At 46.4% G+C, this 19051-nt stretch overlaps 1 protein-coding gene across 1 annotated transcript; it reads right to left on the reverse strand.

Annotated features, from left to right (window-relative positions):
- Positions 1–3035: 3035 nt before the first annotated feature.
- On the reverse strand, positions 3036–18808 carry LOC140207848 (probable G-protein coupled receptor 139). Its single transcript, XM_072276401.1, has 4 exons — positions 18754–18808; positions 17936–18247; positions 3761–3937; positions 3036–3406 (listed from the first exon to the last, which is right to left on the reverse strand). The coding sequence occupies exons 1-4, from the start codon at positions 18806–18808 to the stop codon at positions 3036–3038; spliced, it is 915 nt and encodes a 304-aa protein (XP_072132502.1).
- Positions 18809–19051: the final 243 nt, after the last annotated feature.

Genomic DNA, 19051 nt, shown 5'->3' on the forward strand with positions numbered 1-19051 from the left:
TGCAGAGAGTGGTAAGTGCGTGGAATGGGCCGCCGGCGATGGTGGTGGAGGCAGATACAATAGGGTATCTTAAGAGACTCCTGGAAAGGTACACGAGCTCACACAAATAGAGGGCTAAGGGTAACGCTAGGTAATTTCTAAAGTAAGGAGATGTTCGGCACAGAATTATGGGCCGAAGGGCCTGTATCGTGCTGTAGGTTTTCGATGTGTCTATGTATTTCCCGTTTCCTTGACAGTTGGGAATCTTCTGCTGGAATAGTCTTACAGGACAACTCTGCGCAAACATACAGATGGTACGCACACTCTTAAACTGCCTAACGATACTTATTATCAACGGCAGCTTATCCTGACATGCCAACCCCTGATACATTTACACTGCACCGCCCGATACACTGAAACATCTCAGCCGAGCAATCACCAAAAGCCCCTTTCCGTGTGTAACAGAGCAGAAACTCTTTCCTTAACCGGACGCATCTATAATGACCCAGAGGGCGTAGTGGCAGAAGTGTTTTTGAATGCAGAACAGAATGAGCGATTTAAATTGCCGAACTCAATTCCTCATGTCACTAGAGCCATCAAAACCCCTGCAACTTCTGAACCGCTGGAACCCGTGCTGCAGACTTTTCAGGAGTTAAACTGAACACAGCGCATAAATCTGTTCAGTACTAATGCTTCTCTACAACTTCATTCCGCTCAGGTTGGATGTATAATATTTCCCTCTTCATCGTTAAAACAAAGTTTGACCCGTTTGTTCCCCCTGCTTTGCCTGAATATGTCGTACACGTGTTGCTTTCGCAGGTACCTCCCTCCTTGTGGGCGATTCCCAAAAATCACGAGGAACTTGTACATTCCGCCCCACCACTCAAAGATTTATGCTATTCTACCCTCTATACTTCAGTATGATTTTTGACTGGAGGCAATGGAAAGTATGAAACCTGTCATAAAAGCACTTTTCGATCAGGAAGTGTTACTACCAACCTGTAGTCCCTGTAATTCTCTTATATCACCAGGTCATGATAATGAATGACTGTTTTTTGCAATACTTAAGGGCGATTATCAAGATAGCACGTCAAGGGTTTACTAATGGCAATTTAACAGAACGACTCGGGGCCGCAGACAACCCACTGCATGGTGTTCTGCACAATTACCAGCAGCTGTAAGAGACATGATTGGCTGTCTAACAGCGGTCACCGACACGACAATTAGATAACATACAACATAGAAAACTACAGGACATTACAGGCCCTTCGGCCCACAATGTTGTGTTCACCATATGACCTACTCCAGAAACTGCCTTGTATTTCCCTGGCGCATAGACCTTTAGTTTTCCGAGTTCCATGTGCCTATCTGAGAGGCTATTATATTCGCTTCCATCACCGCCGCCGGCAGTGCATTCCACGCACCCAACACTCTCCGTGTGAAAACTTAACTCTGACATTCCGTCGGTACCTATTTCCAAGCACATTAAAAGTACACCTCACGTGTTAACCATTTCATCCCCGGGAAAGAAGCCTCTGGTTATCCACACGATCAACTCCCCTCATCATCTTATACATATAATCATGGTAGAAACGTCCAATCCTATTAAATTGGATCTCCCTGCTGAAGTGTGCAGGCCCGAAACATTGACTGTTTACTCTTTCGTATAAATTCTACTTGGCTTGCTGAGCTCCTTAGGATTGTGTGGGTATTATTTTGCTTTCCAGCTTCTGCACATGTTCTCATATTTGCGATTAGACTCGGACAACAGTCAACAACATAAGAACCTGCGCTGCAGACAAGAGACAAAACTGACCCCAGTTCATTACCAGCTCCGGAATGCTCTGGTTTTATCATTTAATCTGGCCAGGCAATTATGTTGTAGTCTTTAAGCCACTCAATCTGATTGGGAGTTAAATTGGCCAAGACTAGAATGAAGCCGGAAATGGGACATAATCCTTACGTATCATTGGAAATATTATTTATGATAAGCTTTGAGTTGGTAATAACTGACGCGAAGTGCATTGATCTATCGTGCGCTCGAAAAGATATTGGCCGTGACATCTCTTACTTCCGTCAGCCCCGGGCGAGGAGGATCACCGGTGTTGTATAACGCTGATCGGTGGCAGGGAAGACATCAGCATCACGGAACTGGAAATGCAACAGAGTGAGTAACGTTCCGTCAGAAAGCGGTACAACATCTTTTAAAGCAATTTTAATTCGGATTTCCAGTGTCACTCTTTTATTTTTCAGACATCGATAAACCTTCCAGTTCGTTCGAGAGAGAGAAAAAAAAGCACAAATAACTTCTTCTTCTTGCTCTGGAAGTTCATTAAATTTCAGTGTACGCTTATTATCAATATAAATATATGTTCCTGCAATGAGATTTATTTTGTTCAGTACCAGACAGAAGGTGTAGTCAGAGAGAAACAATGAACGGCCGGGGAAGGAAAGAAGCAGACTGTGACGAGGCCTTGGGATGTGAACAGAGATGAAGCCGGAGATATGCAGGGACAACATGGGAGCAGGTCGAGACAGAGACACAGAGAGAGAGAGAGAGAGACACACACACCACCCCCCCACCCCCCCACCCTCCGCTATGTTGCAGTCTGATAACGTTTCAACGTTCCCCTCACCGGTGTAGGAGAAGGAGTAAGCGATGACAACGTGAGAGATATTGTGAGTAAAACACCGCCAACATTACTAAACAGGATAAATCAGAAACAACGGAGAGAATGGACAAAAGGGAGCGGATTCTTCCTAAATAAACGCTGTCAGATGTAATGGAGATGATTAAAATAAAACTGGCGGGACCTGACGATAGACCTTCCATCGGGGTGAATTACAGCTGAGGCGATCCTTACTTATTTCATATCTGATGAAGGACACATTTCACGTGTACGGGGTAAACAGCCAGTGACATATATCACCACAAAATGCAGGCGTATTTCAGAGCGCTCAGTTGTTACCCGTGGTCCTTCATATCGGCAAGTGGACAGCTTATGGTGGAAACATGGTGTTTGACTTAAATCTCCTGCAGAAACCAACAAGTCGCTCTATGATTTAATGCATTTGGGTAACAGTTTCAATGGGTATATCACCGCGTTCTTCAGCTGCTGTCTGAACTTGCTCTGAGTCACGGCGTAAATACAAGTGTTGCTGCAGGAGCTGAGGATCTGCGGCATCGTCGCCGTGGAGTCTGCGATATAAATCGGATCCGTGTCCGTGTAACGAGAGATGTTTGCAATCTCTACGTAGATATCAAATACCAGCCGCGTTAACCATAGGAATATAAAACTACCGGTTATACTGAATAGTAAAACGACCGATTTCCTGCGGTTCTCCATCTCCGGGTCCTTGTCTTTCTTTCCGTTGCTGCGGCCCCGGAGCCCCATCCGGACTTTACTGGCGGAAACAATCCGTCTAACTGTCAGAGCATTGAACAATAAAATCAGAATAAACGGCAGACAAGGTATTAAAATGCGATGAATAATCTGAAGTGCGGACCACGAGGGGGACATATAGAAGCTCTCTTTGGTCACACACCCATAGAAAACTCCATCAATTGTCATCAACGGATCTAATGTAAAGTAGAAAGGGATACTTTCTGAACAGCCCAGAACACTCACTGTCCCGATAACCACAGCCGCCGTTCGTTCAGTACAATATTTCGTTTTCAGCTTTTCACAACAAATGGCCACAAATCTGTCAAAGGTGAACGCGACTGTCAGCCAGACAGAGACCCCGGTGCTTGCTAAAAGCAGACAACGAACAACCCTACAAACGGGAGTCCAATAGAGGAAGGAAGACCAAAAGTATATGTAAACAGTCCACTTCAGCAGAGGGTCAGAGATAACGACCAGGAGATCGGCCGTTGCCATTCCCAGAAGGTAGCGAGTGATACATTTGGAGAGATCGCACTTTCCTCGGGACAGGATAACAATCGCCACCAGGTTAACTGCAAGAGAGGGAAAGAAGCAGAGAAATTACTGACCTGTCATGGCAATAGAGCAAAATTATAACAGTATTAGACTTGATATTGTGTTTTTTTTTCTGCTACAAATGGTGGAAACCGGACCAAGAACATATGAAGCCACTGACATGTGCAATATCGGGGTGACAGAGAACTTGTTGCGAGTTTTGTAAATGGGTTATATCTGGGTGAAGTCCCACACCGCCGAGATGACAGCTGTCTAAATGCACCCTCGGCCGCAGTAAGGGATGGGCATTAAATACCAGCATCACTGGCTCTGAGCAGCACAGGAATGAAATGAAATCCATACCGGCAGTTCCCTCTGATCACATTTCTAAAATAAATAAGCCATTCAGGTTCTTGCATCACCCAGTCACGCAATTCACTGACGGACAGAACAGAAGGTCGGCCGGCTCCCACGAATGCAGTGTAGCCCGGTGTCCTCCTGTACAATTTACAATTATTCCATGACATCGAGACAGCGGAGAGGATTTCAGTCACAGGAAGCATCTCGGCTCCAATATGGAGCGCTGCCAGCTACGAAAGCAATGGGATTAATACTGTCATCGCCTTCCGCCCATGACTGAAATGCGGGATCTGGGCAGGTGTCTGTGGAAACAAATAGCGAGAGAAACACTTCAGAACATCCGAATTAACTCTCAGTTCCTGCCGTTTGTAGGCGTGACAGCGGCTTACCGGGAATTCCAACGGCTGAAATAACGGGGTAGTAAATGTCTTCAATCCGTAAGATTACTGGATATCCCATTTGAGTGAGGCAGTGAACGCTATTACTCTGAATTCCACAGCTCGGCAAGACACTCTGGGCTGACGTACTGCAACAGGCTCTGATTTATACCGGGGATCAATCTCCAGTGACCAGGTCCCACCTCTTTACATCACCGGCAGTGTCTCAGGTGTAAATGTTGCGGACGTGTAACACGATCACGTCAATATCATTGACATTACCGCATTCAGATCCCTCTGTGTAATTCGACCAGAATGTGTAATGAGACCAATAAGTGAGCAATGAGGATCTCTGTTTACAACATCCCACAGTTGTATTGGCAGCGGTCACGACTGTTTCCATCTTCCCACCTGAAACTTTCACTGTGGTTTTCTTTCCACAAGCATTCCGGAATCGATGTTTCCAGCATTTTCTGGACTTCTCACTGTCATGCCTGTTGTTTCATCTACAAATAGATCCGCTTTCCCTTCAGTGTGCTCTGGATCCCGGGACACATGAAAACCCCTCCCAGTCTCCTCCTGCAGACTTTCATTTTATTTTTACTCAACAGCTAACCCATCCCATCCTGTCCCACTATGTGCTCTCAGATATGAAGCATACCCGCTGTGTACACAGACACAGACATTATCAGACCTGGAGGACAACGATGTTCACGACATTTTGATCAGCTTTTCCATGATTCTGTTTATTTCCTATACTTTGAAGTCCAGAGCTGTCCATGTTCCGCTCCACCCCCCACCCCCATCTCTTAAACTGTTTTCTCTGTTGAATCTACCAGCGGAACAGTTGGATGCTGAAATACTTCGGCGTTCAATTAGCCGTAGGAATATAAGACCTATGGGTTACGAGAGCAACTAGCAACACGTTTGTCTCTGGTGTAAATACCGGCATGATTTAACAGAATATTTTCTGCCAAGTATAGATTCCACTCGGTACACAGAGGTCTTCATCTGCTGCTTTATCATAAAAAAAATACCCGACTCCGTGTCATTCCCTACGAGGTACCCTCGTAGATATAAATGCAGGACCGCCAGGTAAGGTCACATCATCAAATAAGGTCATATTACAAACCATTATATTCACCTAGACATACTCAGACACATACACTTCTTCTTCGGTTGTCCATCGAAATCCGATGACGACGTTCACTCCATTAACGGTGAGATCTTTGATGACTATACAGTCCTATCCTGGACCCACAAGCTCTATTGCAGGTGGGACGTGTATATGTGGTAGTTGTGCCAATCATGGCTGCATTTCTCCTGGCTCACTTCGGCTGTCTTCTGGTTGTTCATTCCATCTCCAGAATACCAACCCCGTCCAATAACAGCTGTCGCCACGTGTTACGGTCAGCAGCAACATCCTCCAGGTCCTCGGGACTGATCTTGCACTTCCTTAAAGAATTCTTCATCTGATCCTTATAGCGTTTCTTCGGCCCTCCAGCTGAGCGTCGACATGATGTCGCTGGCCGTATAACACTCTGCGGGGTGGCCGACATGGGGGCATCCTTATCACGTACCCCAGCCACTGCAGCTGACGCTGGGTGATCAGGGCCTCTATACTCCTGCAGTTGGTCTTTACAAGTATTTCAGTGTGAGGCACCCGCTCACGCCAGGTAATCCCCAGGATGCGCTGGAGGCAGCTTATGTGGAAGCGCTCCAAGGACTTGATGTGACGGCTGTAGATTACCCAAGCTTCACGGCTATAAAGGAGGGTGGTGACACAGACCGCTTGGTATACAGCGACATTTGTGGAGAGACGAAGGCTCCTGTTCTGAAAGATACATATATTATATATATACATATATACACACACTCATACATACATACACACACACACACACACACGGACTAGAAGGGCCGAGGTGTGTACACACACACACACACACACACCTCGGCCCTTCTAGTCCGTGCTGAACTCTTACTCTCACCCAGTGCCAGCGACGTGCACTCAGCCAATAACCCTCCATTCCTTTCCTGTCCATATATTTATCCAATTTAACTTTAAATGACAATATCGAACCTGCCTCAACCACTTCTGCTGGAAGCTCGTTCCACACGCTACCACTGTGAGTAAAGAAGTTCCCCCTCGTGTTACCCCTAAACTCTTGCCCTTTAACTCTCAACTCATGTCCTCTTGTTTGAATCTCCCCCACTCTCAATGGAAAACGCCTATCCACGTCAACTCTATCCATCCTCCTCATAATTTTTAAGCACCTCTATCAAGTCCCCCCCCTCAACCTTTTACACTCCAAAGAATTAAAACCTAACTTGCTCTGACTTATTCTTAGACGAAACAGCCTTGCATCAAATGGTCGCCAATAATGGACAACACGCCTCTAAATGAGAACAAAAGGCCATTCCCAAACATATCAGACAGATTGCCAAACTGTGGAATTTAGCTTCAATAAGTGGCGCATTCACCTAGTAGTCACAAACCATAGAAACCATAGAAAAAACTACAGCACAGAAACAGGCCTTTTGGCCCTTCTTGGCTGTGCCGATCCATTTTCTGCCTAGTCCCACTGACCTGCATATGGACTATATCCCCCCATACACCTCCCATCCATGTATCTGTCCAATTTATTCTTAAATGTTAAAAAAAAGAACCCGCACTTACCACCTCGTCTGGCAGCTGATTCCATACTCCCACCACTCTGTGTGAAGCCCCCCCCCCCACTAATATTCCCTTTAAACTCTTCCCCCCTCACTCTTAACCCATCTCCTGTTTTTTTTTCTCCCCTTGCCTCAGTGGAAAAAGTCTGCTTGCATTCATTCTATCTATACCCATCATAATTTTATATACCTCTATCAAATCTCCCCTCATTCTTCTACGCTCCAGGGAATAAAGTCCTAACCTATTCAACCTTTCTCTGCAACTGAGTTTCTCAAGTCCCGGCAACATCCTTGTAAACCTTCTCTGCACTCTTTCAACCTTATTTATATCCTTCCTGTAATTTGGTGACCAAAACTGAACAGAATACTCCAGATTCGGCCTCACCAATGCCTTATACGACCTCATCATAACATTCCAACTCTTATACTCAATACTTTGATTAATAAAGGTCAATGTACCAAAAGCTCTCTTTACGACCCTATCTACCTGTGACCCCACTTTTAGGGAACTTGTCTGTATTAAACTCCATCTGCCATTTTTCAGCCCATTTTTCCAGCTCGTCCAAGTCCCTCTGCAGGCTCTGAAAAACTTCCTCACTATCTACTACACCTCCAATGTTTGTATCATCAGCAACTTTGCTGATCCAATTTACCACATTATCATCCAGATCATTGATATAGATGACAAATAACAATGGACCCAGCACTGATCCCTGTGGCACACCACTAGTCACAGGCCTCCACTCAGAGAAGCAATTCTCTACCACCACTCTCTGGCTTCTTCCATCGAGCCAATGTCTAATCCAATTTACCACCTCTCCATGTATACCTAGCGAATGAATTTTCCTAATTAACCTCCCAGACGAGTCTGAGATCACATTAACTCCACTGTTAAAATAGTATTCTGCTAGACAAATGATGCTTTAAAGATCAAACATGATGCATTAACTTTTGAATATTTCTACCTTAAAGACATAGGAGAATTAGGCCTTTCAGCCCATTGCGCATTTCATTATGGCAGATCCATTTCCTTCTCAGCCTCATTCTCCAGCCTTCTCCCGATAAAGTACTTGTCAATAAAAATGCACTTTGCGGCCTGAATACAAGTAGACTGAGTATTCCGTTAATATTCTTGTCAATTTCTTGATTAAACAATTCAATTCACAACTTATTAATTACATAATGTTTAGCAGTGAGTTCACAGCAGGCTGTACGTAATAAATACTATTTTCAATAGAGAGGACAGTTTTCTTCACAAGGAAGCAGGTGAACGTGCTGATTGGAAATACTTTGGGCAAAATAGAAGTTCTCCTGAAATTGGTATTTAACTGTTATTGGCATAGTCAGCTGGGTTCTTTCTCATTGACAATTCGTGTTCACGGTTGCCCCAAGTGTAAATGAGGTACGGCGCCACAAATGGAGCGCACACACACACACACACAGTCTCTCTCTTTCACACACACACACACGCGCTCAGACAAATAAATGCCAGTGCAAGTATTAAATTATTTGCCTATTTCTCCGTCCGTTCCTTTCTCTTCCCTCACTGAACCCGTAAAACAGGGTACTTTATGACCAATCGTATCATTGATAAAGGGACAGAAGGAACAGAAGAGATATTTAAACAGCCGCAGTTGCAGAAACTAGAGGAAGAAAATGAATCGTGAGTTGGGAGAATATAGCGTAATTGCTCAGTCTGCCGGAGAGCAAAGTAGTTATTATGCAGCAGGCTTCAAGCTGAAAATGAAGAGAGAGTTTATATGCATTTCACATGAAATGAATTTGAGAGAGAGAACGACAGCAGTGTAGAGACAATCAACCAAGGGGAGACATTCAGTCGGATAATATGAGAGTGTTGGTTTAAATTTCTACTTGATTGTCGCCGGTATACTTTTGAAGGGTCGTTCATTTTGTAGCCACCTGTCTCTGGTGCAATGTGAGAGTGCGGGGTTCATGTTGTAGACATCAGTTCCAGGTTCAGATTGAGAGTGTGTGTCACTCTCTGGTTCAGTGTGAGAGCATGTATTTCATTCTCTATATGCCAGTCTCTGCTGCAGCGTGAGATTTTGAGGATTATTCTTTATTTGTCAGTCTATGCTCGAGCATTACGCGTGTGGTCTCAGTCCTGTATCTGTGAGCCTCTGATTCAATGTGAGCGGGTGTATTTTCCTCGTTCCTTCCCGCTGTTCCTCAAATTCAGTAAATATTCTTAAAATAGATTAATGCTCATAAAATGATCTTAAAATAGATTAAAATAAATTCTTCAATACTCTTAAAGTAGATAAATGCTCGTAAAATAGATTCTGCATTCGCTGAGCTATTTTTAGAAAAAGAATCTCCTGCAGTTGGTTTATGAAAAAATACAGATTCTGTATTCCCTGAGCTATTTTTAGAACAAGAGTCTCCTGCATGTGGTTTATGTTAAAATTGTGAGGGAGACAGTGCACCGATGAATGATGACGGTTGTACGGAGCAGTACATCCTGTGTAATAGAGTCATATCGTAAACAGACCATTCGGCCCGTCATCATTCTGCATGCCATTCGTTGCTGAACCAAATACAGCCAATCGAACAACACCTGATCCGTAAATTTCTATGGTTTGGCAAAACAATCTCTGTGATATTGAATTAAAATAAGGAAAATAAAAGAGTTTGAGTGGGAATGCGAGGGAAGCTCAAGTTTCACATTTGGGATCATCCAGAGCTACACACCGCAGCACGCGCTTGACCGAAGAATCCTGAGAGTGTGACGTCACTGATTACGTCACTGCACAGCTGGGAGTGTTCCCCTCGTCAGGGACAGGAAGTGTTGCTCCTGTGCTACAGGATGCAGGGTCCTATATTACACCCATCAGTGCAGAAGAACGAGATCAATGGGGGTGAATGGACAGAATGTGATGAATGGACTCATATTACAATGTGAATACAATACCTGGACATGTTGGGATCGTGGAGATAGTGGAGTACAGGAACAAGCCCTTTGTCTCATTACTTCTGCGCTCAACAAGATACCGAATGAGACTAAACTCTGTTGACTGTACATAATCCATCTCCATCCATTCACTGCATGCTCATGGGCTAAGCCAACAACTTTATAAACAGCAATGTATTACCGAATGCCACACTTGACGGATTTTGCAGGCACCCTCCATCATCTGTGAAAAAAAAAACTTGTCCCGTGCATCTTCTCTAAGCTACTCTCCTTTCACGTTATATACCGACCATCACGCACTTGATATTTCTATCTTGGCCACAACAATTCACCTTCTAGGCCTCTGATAACTCTATCACCTTCTGCCAGATCTCCCCTCAGCCTCTGTGCTCAGGAACGGGAGGTCGAGGGACCATCCAACAGTCCCCTCGTTGACGGACCAGAAGTGGAAAGAGTGAGCAGTTTCAATTTCATTGGTGTTAACCTCTTTCAGGATCTATCCCGGGCCCAAATATATTGATGCAATCTCAAAGAGAGCACGACTGCGGCCATAGTTCATTTAGAGTTTGAGGGGAACTGATATGTCACCGAAGACTCTATCACAATGGGCGGCCATTGGGAGCAAGGGTGGACCCAAATGCAAGACACATCTTGTGAGGTTACTAAGATTTAGTTTATTGTTCGATAGCAGGACAGCTAGGCAGGAGTAGGAGTAGCGAACTGGACAAGGACTGAGGACAATGACTAGGCCGGGACCAAGGGTCTGGGCTAGGACTCGGAATCGGCTCCCAGAACTAGATGAGACATGAAGAGGCTAGGGTATGGACTCCGGTCCCGAGAGTGGTCAAGGACCCAGTACCTGGGTCTTGCCTCGGGCTCGGACCCCAGAACCAGGCATGGGCATGATATGGGCTAGGGAGAGGAGGAACATAGGAACACAGAGCCTCGGTCTCGGGAGAGCAGGTACATAGAACCATGGACACATACACAGATTACAGAGTCGGGACCTCTCCTTGGGTACAGGACATAGGGCCAGGACTCGCACACAGAACAGAGCGCCGGGACCCCTCCTTGGGTACAGGACATAGGGCCGGGACTCATGACCCTCCGCGGGACAATGGCAAGACGGCTTGACTTACCCCACGGAGGCGAGGACAAGACAAGACAAGACCAACACGAATGGACACCAGACAGTACCTATCTATCTCCGGTGATGGAACTAGATCGAAGTGCAGGCGGGGGCTGCAGACGAGGGCTAGAGGCGAGAGAGGCAGAGAAGGGATTCAGACAGAGGGGTAGGACAAGAATCGCGGGCCGCCGGGGCCAGGACGTGGACGTGGTGCTGGGACGCCGCCGGGGCCAGGACGTGGACGTGGTGCTGGGACGCCGCCGGGGCCAGGACGTGGACGTGGTGCTGGGACGCCGCCGGGGCCAGGACGTGGACGTGGTGCTGGGACGCCGCCGGGGCCAGGACGTGGACGTGGTGCTGGGACGCCGCCGGGGCCAGGACGTGGACGTGGTGCTGGGACGCCGCCGGGGCCAGGTCCTGGTGCTTGGAACCTCCGGGTAGTGCCGAGCTCTCGACTCGGCCCGGGAACAGTAGACAGCGGCTCGTGATTCTCCCCGGCGGGATAACTGACGGACCCACCTTGATGAGGAAACTTTGCAGGCTCGCTTCGGCGAGGTAACTGGACAGGATTGCTCCTGTGAGGAAAGGCGAATTACTGACAATCGCTTTGGGCCGAGACAAGCCTTGCTCCAGCCAGATGACATTGGCACGCCGTGACTTTACAGGCGCTCCCGCACCGAACGGCTGAAACCTGGAGGCTATTAACTACCGGTTCAGCTGAGCGTTAATTGTCTCTAATCACCAAAGTCGAGGGACACTGGAAAACAGGGAATTAACGGTCCGGATCATAACATAAACAAGTTAAATTAAAAGGAACCCCGATCCGGACCATGACAAACTTTCGCACATTTCGATCCGTGGAGAGCATTCTAACTGAAAACATCACCGTCCGCTATGGAGGGGCCACTGCACAGGATGAGAATAGTCTGCTGAAAGACGTGGACTCGGAAGGCTGTATCAGAGACACCAGACTCCCGAACCCGCAAGACACCTTCAAAAGACGATGCCTCAAAAAGCCGTATCCGTCAGTAAAGAGCTCACCCCACTCCCCCCACCCCTCTCCCTCGCCTGGAGTGCACAGGGTCCCGACGACACACCATCCCCTCCCTAACCTAGCTGGTACAGGGGCCCGATGACAATCCCATCCCCTCCCTTGCCAGGAGAGCACAGGGGCGCGACGACATCCCCACCCCCTCCCTCACCTAGAGGGTACAGGGGCGCGACGACAAATCACCCCCTCCCTCGCCTAGCGGGTACAGGGGCCCGACGGCAACCCCATCCCCTCCCTTGCCAGGAGAGCACAGGGGCGCGACGACATCCTCACACCCCCCCTCGCCTAGAGGGTACAGGGGCCCGGCGGCACATCACCCCCTCCCTCGCTAGCGGGTACAGGGGCCCGACGGCACATCACCCCCTCCCTCGCCTAGCGGGTACAGGGGCCCGACGGCACATCACCCCCTCCCTCGCCTAGCGGGTACAGGGGCCCGACGGCACATTCTCAGCGTTTCAGGAGCAGCTTCTTCCCATCGCAATCAGATTTTTGAATGGAGATCGATCAGTGTTAAAATCTTCCTCTGTATTTTTCTCTTTCATCCTGCACTATAAACTTAATTTATTTCTGTACATACTGTAGTTTTTGCATCGGACAGCTTAACTCCTCCGTTAACTCCTCCTGCGAGTGAGGAGTGAGGGACATCGGACACTCAAAGCCCAGATGTCGAAGCAGGAAGATATTGGAGCAGAGCCAGGCACAGCTGGACTGTGGCTCCCAATTCTTTTCTTATCAAGTTAGGATGGACGTGGACGTCTCCGTCATGTAGCCGAGAATATTCCTGGGAATATTTCCACCGGTAAGAAACCTCAGACCCAGGTTTGACTGGAAAAGCTGTTATGACTCGTCCTGCAGCAGAGAAGCCGAAGAAGTGTACAAAGGTTGTTTTAAATCTCGTCAAGAAGAAAAGAACTTACAAAAGGTTGAAAAAGCTAGTTAATGACAGAGAGCTAGAAGATTATAAGGCTAGCAGGAAGGAGCTCAAGAAAGAAATTAGGAGAGCCAGAAGGGACCGTGAGAAGGCCTTGGCGGACAGGATTAAGGAAAACCCCAAGACATTCTAGAAGTATGTTAAGAGCAAGAGGTTAAGGAGTGAGAGAATAGGACCAATCAAGTGTGACAGTGGAAAACAGTGCATGGAACCGGAGGAAATAGCAGAGGCACTTAATGGATATTTTGCTTCAGTATACACTGCAGAAAAATGATCTTGGCGATTATAGTGATAACTTACAGTGGACTGAATAGACTGAGCAGTAGGTATTAAGGAAGGGGATGTGCTGGAGCTTTTGGAAAGCATCAATTTGGATAAGTCACCAGTTCTTGTAGAAAGCCTACAGCAGCAATGTTCCCCAAATCACCCAACGCTACATCGACGATTGCATTGTTGCTGCTTCCTGCACTCCTGCTGACCTCGTCGATTTATTCAACTTTGGCTCCAACTCCCACCCTGCCCTCAAATTCACTTTCGACACCTCTCTTCTCTTTCTTCATCTCTGACTCCATCTCCGGAGACAGTCTATCCACTGGTATATTTAACAAACCTACAGACTCACAGCAGTCCGGACGGTACCTCTTTCCACCCTGTCATTTGTACAGAATACCACCCCTTCTTTCAGCTCCTCCGTCCCCGCTGTATCTGCTGTCAGGTTGAGGCTTTTCATTCCAGAGCAACTGAGGTGTCCTCCTTCTTCAAAGAAGGGGGCTTCCTCTCCTCCAACATTAACGCTGCCTCACCCACATCTCTCCCATTTCCCGCACATCTGCCCTTACACCACTCTCCCACCGCCCCATCACGGATAGAGTTCCTCTTGTCCTCACTTACCACACCACAAGCCGCATTCAGCACTTAATTGCACGTAACTTCTACCACTGCCGATGTGATCCCACTATCAAGAACATCTACCCATTCTCATATAGACCCCGACCGTTTCTGCTTTCTGCAGGGATGACTCCCTATGTGACTCCCTTGACCCTCCCCACTGATCTTTCTCCTGGCGCTTATCATTGCACCTGGAACAAGCGCAGCATCTGCCCTTACACCTCCTCCCTCAGGGCCCCAAACAGTCCTTCTAGGTGTGGTGACACTTCACCTGCGAGTTTGTTGGGGTCATCTACTGTATCCGGCCGTTGAGAGCTCCTACATATCAGTGATACCCAGCGTGGATCGGAAGGCCTCTCCCCCTCGTCGAACACCTGCCACGAAAAGCGGTGGGCTCCCATTTCAATTCCACTTCCCATTCCCATTCTGACACGCAAGTCCGTGGCCTCCTCTACTGCCAAGGCGGCGACACACAGGTTCGAGCACTGACACCTTGTATTCCGTCAGGGTAGCCTCCAATATTATGGCATGAACATCGATTTCTCTAACATCTGGTCATTGCCCACCCCCACCCCGACAAACTCTGAATTCCGCATTCATGTCTCCGTTTCACAACTTCTCTTCTTACCTGATCATCCCCACCCTCTGGTGCTCTCCCCTACCCACCCCACGTCCCTTTTTTCCATGGACTTCTCTCTGCTCGATTCAGATTGTTCCTTCTCCAGACATTTATTTCTTTCACCAATCAACTTCCCAGCTCGTTATTTCACCCCTCCCTCTCTCCCGGTTACATCTATCAGCTGCCACCTTAACTATTTCCTCCCCTCCCACAGCTTTTTAATCTGACTTCTCCCCTCCCTTTCCTGTACCGATGAAGGGTCTCAGCCCGAAACAAATGACTGTTTACTCTTTTCCACAGATGCTGCCTGGCCTGCTTAGCTTCTCTGGCATTTTGTGTGCGTTGCTTTGGATGTCCAGCATCTGCAGACTCTCTGGTGTTTGGTATATCCGTTTGAATTTATTGACCAGCGCCTCCACGGAGCGGACGAAAAGGCCGGCATAGCTCGGACCCATGCGAGTGCTCATGGCCACACCTTTTGTTTGCAGGAAGTGGGAGGATCTAAAGGAGAAATTATTGAGAGTGAGGACACGCTCCGCCAGACGGAGGAAAGTGATGGTGGAATGGAAGTCGTTGGGTTTGGTGTCCAGATAGAAATGGGGGAGCTTTGGGAACATCCTGGTGAGGGATAATGTGTATAGGGACTGGACATGGGCCAGGGCACCTGAAGACATTGAAAAGATCCAAAGCGTGAGAGCTGTCATGGATGTGTATAGGAAGGGATGAAACTGAGTCAGGTTATACAGATGTGAGTTCAGTGGGGCGGAACAAGCTGTAACAGGCATGTTTGAGGCTATTGGGTACGAGGTAGAAACGGGAGTCGCCGGGTGCGGAAATTATGAGGGTGTTACAGTGGAAGTTGATCCCCAGAGCTAATAAGGTCAGTAATGGTATGGAGACAATGGCCTGGTGCTCCGTGTTGGGGTCCCGTTGGAGGAGTAAGTAAGAGAAGGTGTCTGAGAGATGTCGCTGGGCTTCCGTAAGGTAGATCTGTCTGAAAGCAAATTAATCTGTCTGAATTTTAAAGCAATAATCAAGCACTGATTGCACATGAAATTAGAAGTGAATTCCGGATTTTGCTGCACGTCAAGTTATAAATATTCTCGTAGTGATAACTAAACGGAAATGACTGCTAACCTAATCTTTCTGCAACCTTGTTGTTGGAGAGAGCAACGTGAAGCAAAGTGACACAACATATTGAGGAATTTCGAGAGAATTTTGGTATTCAAGTAATTGGGAACGACTGGTTACTAATTCAATGTTTTTAAAGTGAGGTGGCAATTCTGGATTGCACAGTATGTTTCCAGAAATTCCGAATTAGACGAACGGGCAATTTAAACGTTGGGACTCGATCATAATATGTCGCTCTAGTGATTGGGACGTTTGTGTAAAGTGATTTGGAATGGAATTGAATTGTCCGTTTAAGTGGGCATAGTTCACTGTCAGCACGTCACTTTTATTTTGTGTTAATACTGCGTAGATAGACTTAAGAAAAAATAACTGAATTGAATTGGCTATATTTCTGACATCCTTCGTAAAAAGAGGAGCAAAATTCTTCACGTTTTTTTCCGTCTAAATGTGCAATGTGTAATTATCGTAATTTATAATAAATCGTGTGTAGTACTAATTATTAGACAATCTGTACTGTTCTTGCTTATTTTAATATAACGGCAGTCAATGTTTTCCGAGAACAAGGACAGACGTCCGGATTTCCAGACGCGTCACGCTCTTTTCACGATAGCCTGATAACACATGCAGCGTGACCGAGAGTGACCAGAGTGATTGTGATCGAGTGAGAGAGAGGCATCGAGCTTTTGGAAATACTGTACAATGTGAACTTCGCGTCACAGACGAGCATACAGAAATATTTGAATAACTTGTCAAGGAAAATACAGTTCAGAAAAAAAGATTGGGGAATGACGTTTTTGACTCGAGATTTGCAGTATAAAATCAAAGAACAGGTGTTGAAGACTTGAGAAACTGACGGGATGTGACGTGGAATCAAAATAAGTTCCAGTAGATCATGAGACTACAGCAGCAGAATTAGCCGTTCAGTGAATCGATTCAATTATATTGTGGGCTTCGACGTTTGCTGAAACTGGAAAGGTTCAGCCAGACAGAGAAAAGAGCAATAAATCTCCCGGTTACATGCTGGTATATTAGGCAAACTGGAACATTAAATAAATGGAAAACGCCGAACAAGATGGAAAGAGAACGGATGTCGAGATGACAAACACGGCAGGGTCACTCCAAAGGTTTGGATAATGCACATTTCCAGACTAGATCTCTTTGTTTTCAATACCGGATATTACAGTGATATAATGCGCGAGGTAAAATACATTTTACAGAAGGGAAATATCCAAGCAATCTAATCTGTATTATTTTATTTTTTTTTTTTTTTTTGAAATGACGGGAAGGCAAAACTGCTGGGAATAGCAACGTTTTCAGGAAGTTCAATTTATATTTGTTGAAATGCGAAAATTATTTCACTCTTTCAACTGACCGGTATAGACTTCTAAAATGTTTCCAAACTAAAATAGCGGGGTAGAATAGAACAACTTTCAACTGCTCTCTGAATTTTGTCTGGGTCACTCCGTAAATAAATGTATTTGTGCAACTGCTGAAATTCTGAATCACAGAACCCCAAAACTGTGCCTGAAAAAGCCGAATAGACATTTCCAGGTCTGTGTAGAGGCATCGCATGAGAATGAAGACCTGAGTGCTTGTCGCCCAACAGAGAAGGAAACTCGCCGACAGGCTGAAGAGCAGAATGATGGATTGTCTCCGACTCTCCATCTCCGGATCTCGCTGTTTCCCGCAATTTCCCCGTCCCTTCAGTCCCCTGCGGACTCTGCTCGCCGCCAGTATCTGTCTGACGGTCAGAGCATTGAGGGTCAAAATGAGGAAGAAAGGAAGTAGCGGATTCAACAGACGGTCCACCCAATAAAACCATTCAAACCCTTCCGTGAAAGGAAGCGCGGGTCTACCGAAACAGACCCAGTTACCCTTCAAAAAAAGTAAAATGGGATGTTTTTTAAACAAAGACCGACAAATACAGCGCCAATCACCAAACCCGCGATTTTGGGGATGTAGTATTTCGTTTTAAATTTAGCCGAACAAATGGCCACAAAGCGATCGAAAGTGAAGGCGACAGTGACCCAGACGGAGCAATCAACGGCCACGTGACACATGACGTAGTGGACAAGGCAGAACGGAGCGTTGTCCAGGACTCGGTAAAGTCTGTACGCTTCACCCATCCGGTAGAACAGGACTTCGATCATCACCACCATTAGATCCGCCGCAGCCATCGCCACCAGGTAGCGCGTAACACATTTGGAGAGACCGCATTTTCCTCGGCTGAGAATGATGATTGCCACAAGGTTAACTACAATGAAACAAAAAAGACCAAAAATAAGAATAAAGAAATCAAACGCATTTTGCGTAGAAATACAGCCATGATTTGTTCGCTTGAAATAACATCCATCCTTCATCTCTGCTGGAATTTATTAGTGGAAGTAAAGAATAGCTGTGTTTATGCGGTTTGTTTGAAAACCTGACCGCAGCATAAAGTGCTTTACAGTAAGTAACACATGCTCACATTATCTCCTGACGATCACAGATGCAGCAGCGATGAGTAGAGTCCAGGAATTATAGAGCACAGAAACGCGCCCTTCGGTCCAATATCTCCATGCCGACCGACATGTCCATCTGAGTCGGTCCCGTTTGATCACGTTTGGATCACATCTCTCTAAGGATGTCACATTTGTAGACTGTCCAGGAGTATTTTAAATATTATTAATGACCCTGTAAGCACCGATTAAAATCACATCAGCAGTAGCTGAGAACAGCGTGAGGGCTCTGTTTCTGCATAAGTAACAGAAAGGTACTTACCCGGGATACCGACGATTATAATCACTGTGTAACAAATAGTCCTCTCATCAAGCATTGTTAACCCAGACTGTTAGTATTTACAGTTCTGTTCCGAATGTTCCCAATTCCTAAATGTTATAAAAGTTGTAAATAGCCAGTAAATATACTCATACAGTTATGACAAAGCCCAGATAGCAAATTTCTTTTGCACCTACTGGGTAAAACTCTTCACCGATCACACATTGTTGAGAGTCCACCGCGTCTGAATGTTTCCGTCCGAAATGTAGCTGAAGCACAGAATGACATTCTTTTATAGAAC

The sequence above is a fragment of the Mobula birostris genome, chromosome 13 (assembly GCF_030028105.1).
Source record: "Mobula birostris isolate sMobBir1 chromosome 13, sMobBir1.hap1, whole genome shotgun sequence".
NCBI classification, from domain to species: domain Eukaryota; kingdom Metazoa; phylum Chordata; class Chondrichthyes; order Myliobatiformes; family Myliobatidae; genus Mobula; species Mobula birostris.

Excerpts from the sequence above, each read along its gene's own strand:
- LOC140207848 (XM_072276401.1), bottom strand. The coding sequence starts at position 18,808 with ATGCTTGATGAGAGGACTATTTGTTACACAGTGATTATAATCGTCGGT. Across the intron at positions 18,248-18,753 it reads TATAATCGTCGGTATCCCGG|TTAACCTTGTGGCAATCATC; the intron begins GTAAGTACCTTT and ends GTTTCATTGTAG. Across the intron at positions 3,938-17,935 it reads CTACATCCCCAAAATCGCGG|TTAACCTGGTGGCGATTGTT; the intron begins GTTTGGTGATTG and ends CCTCTCTTGCAG.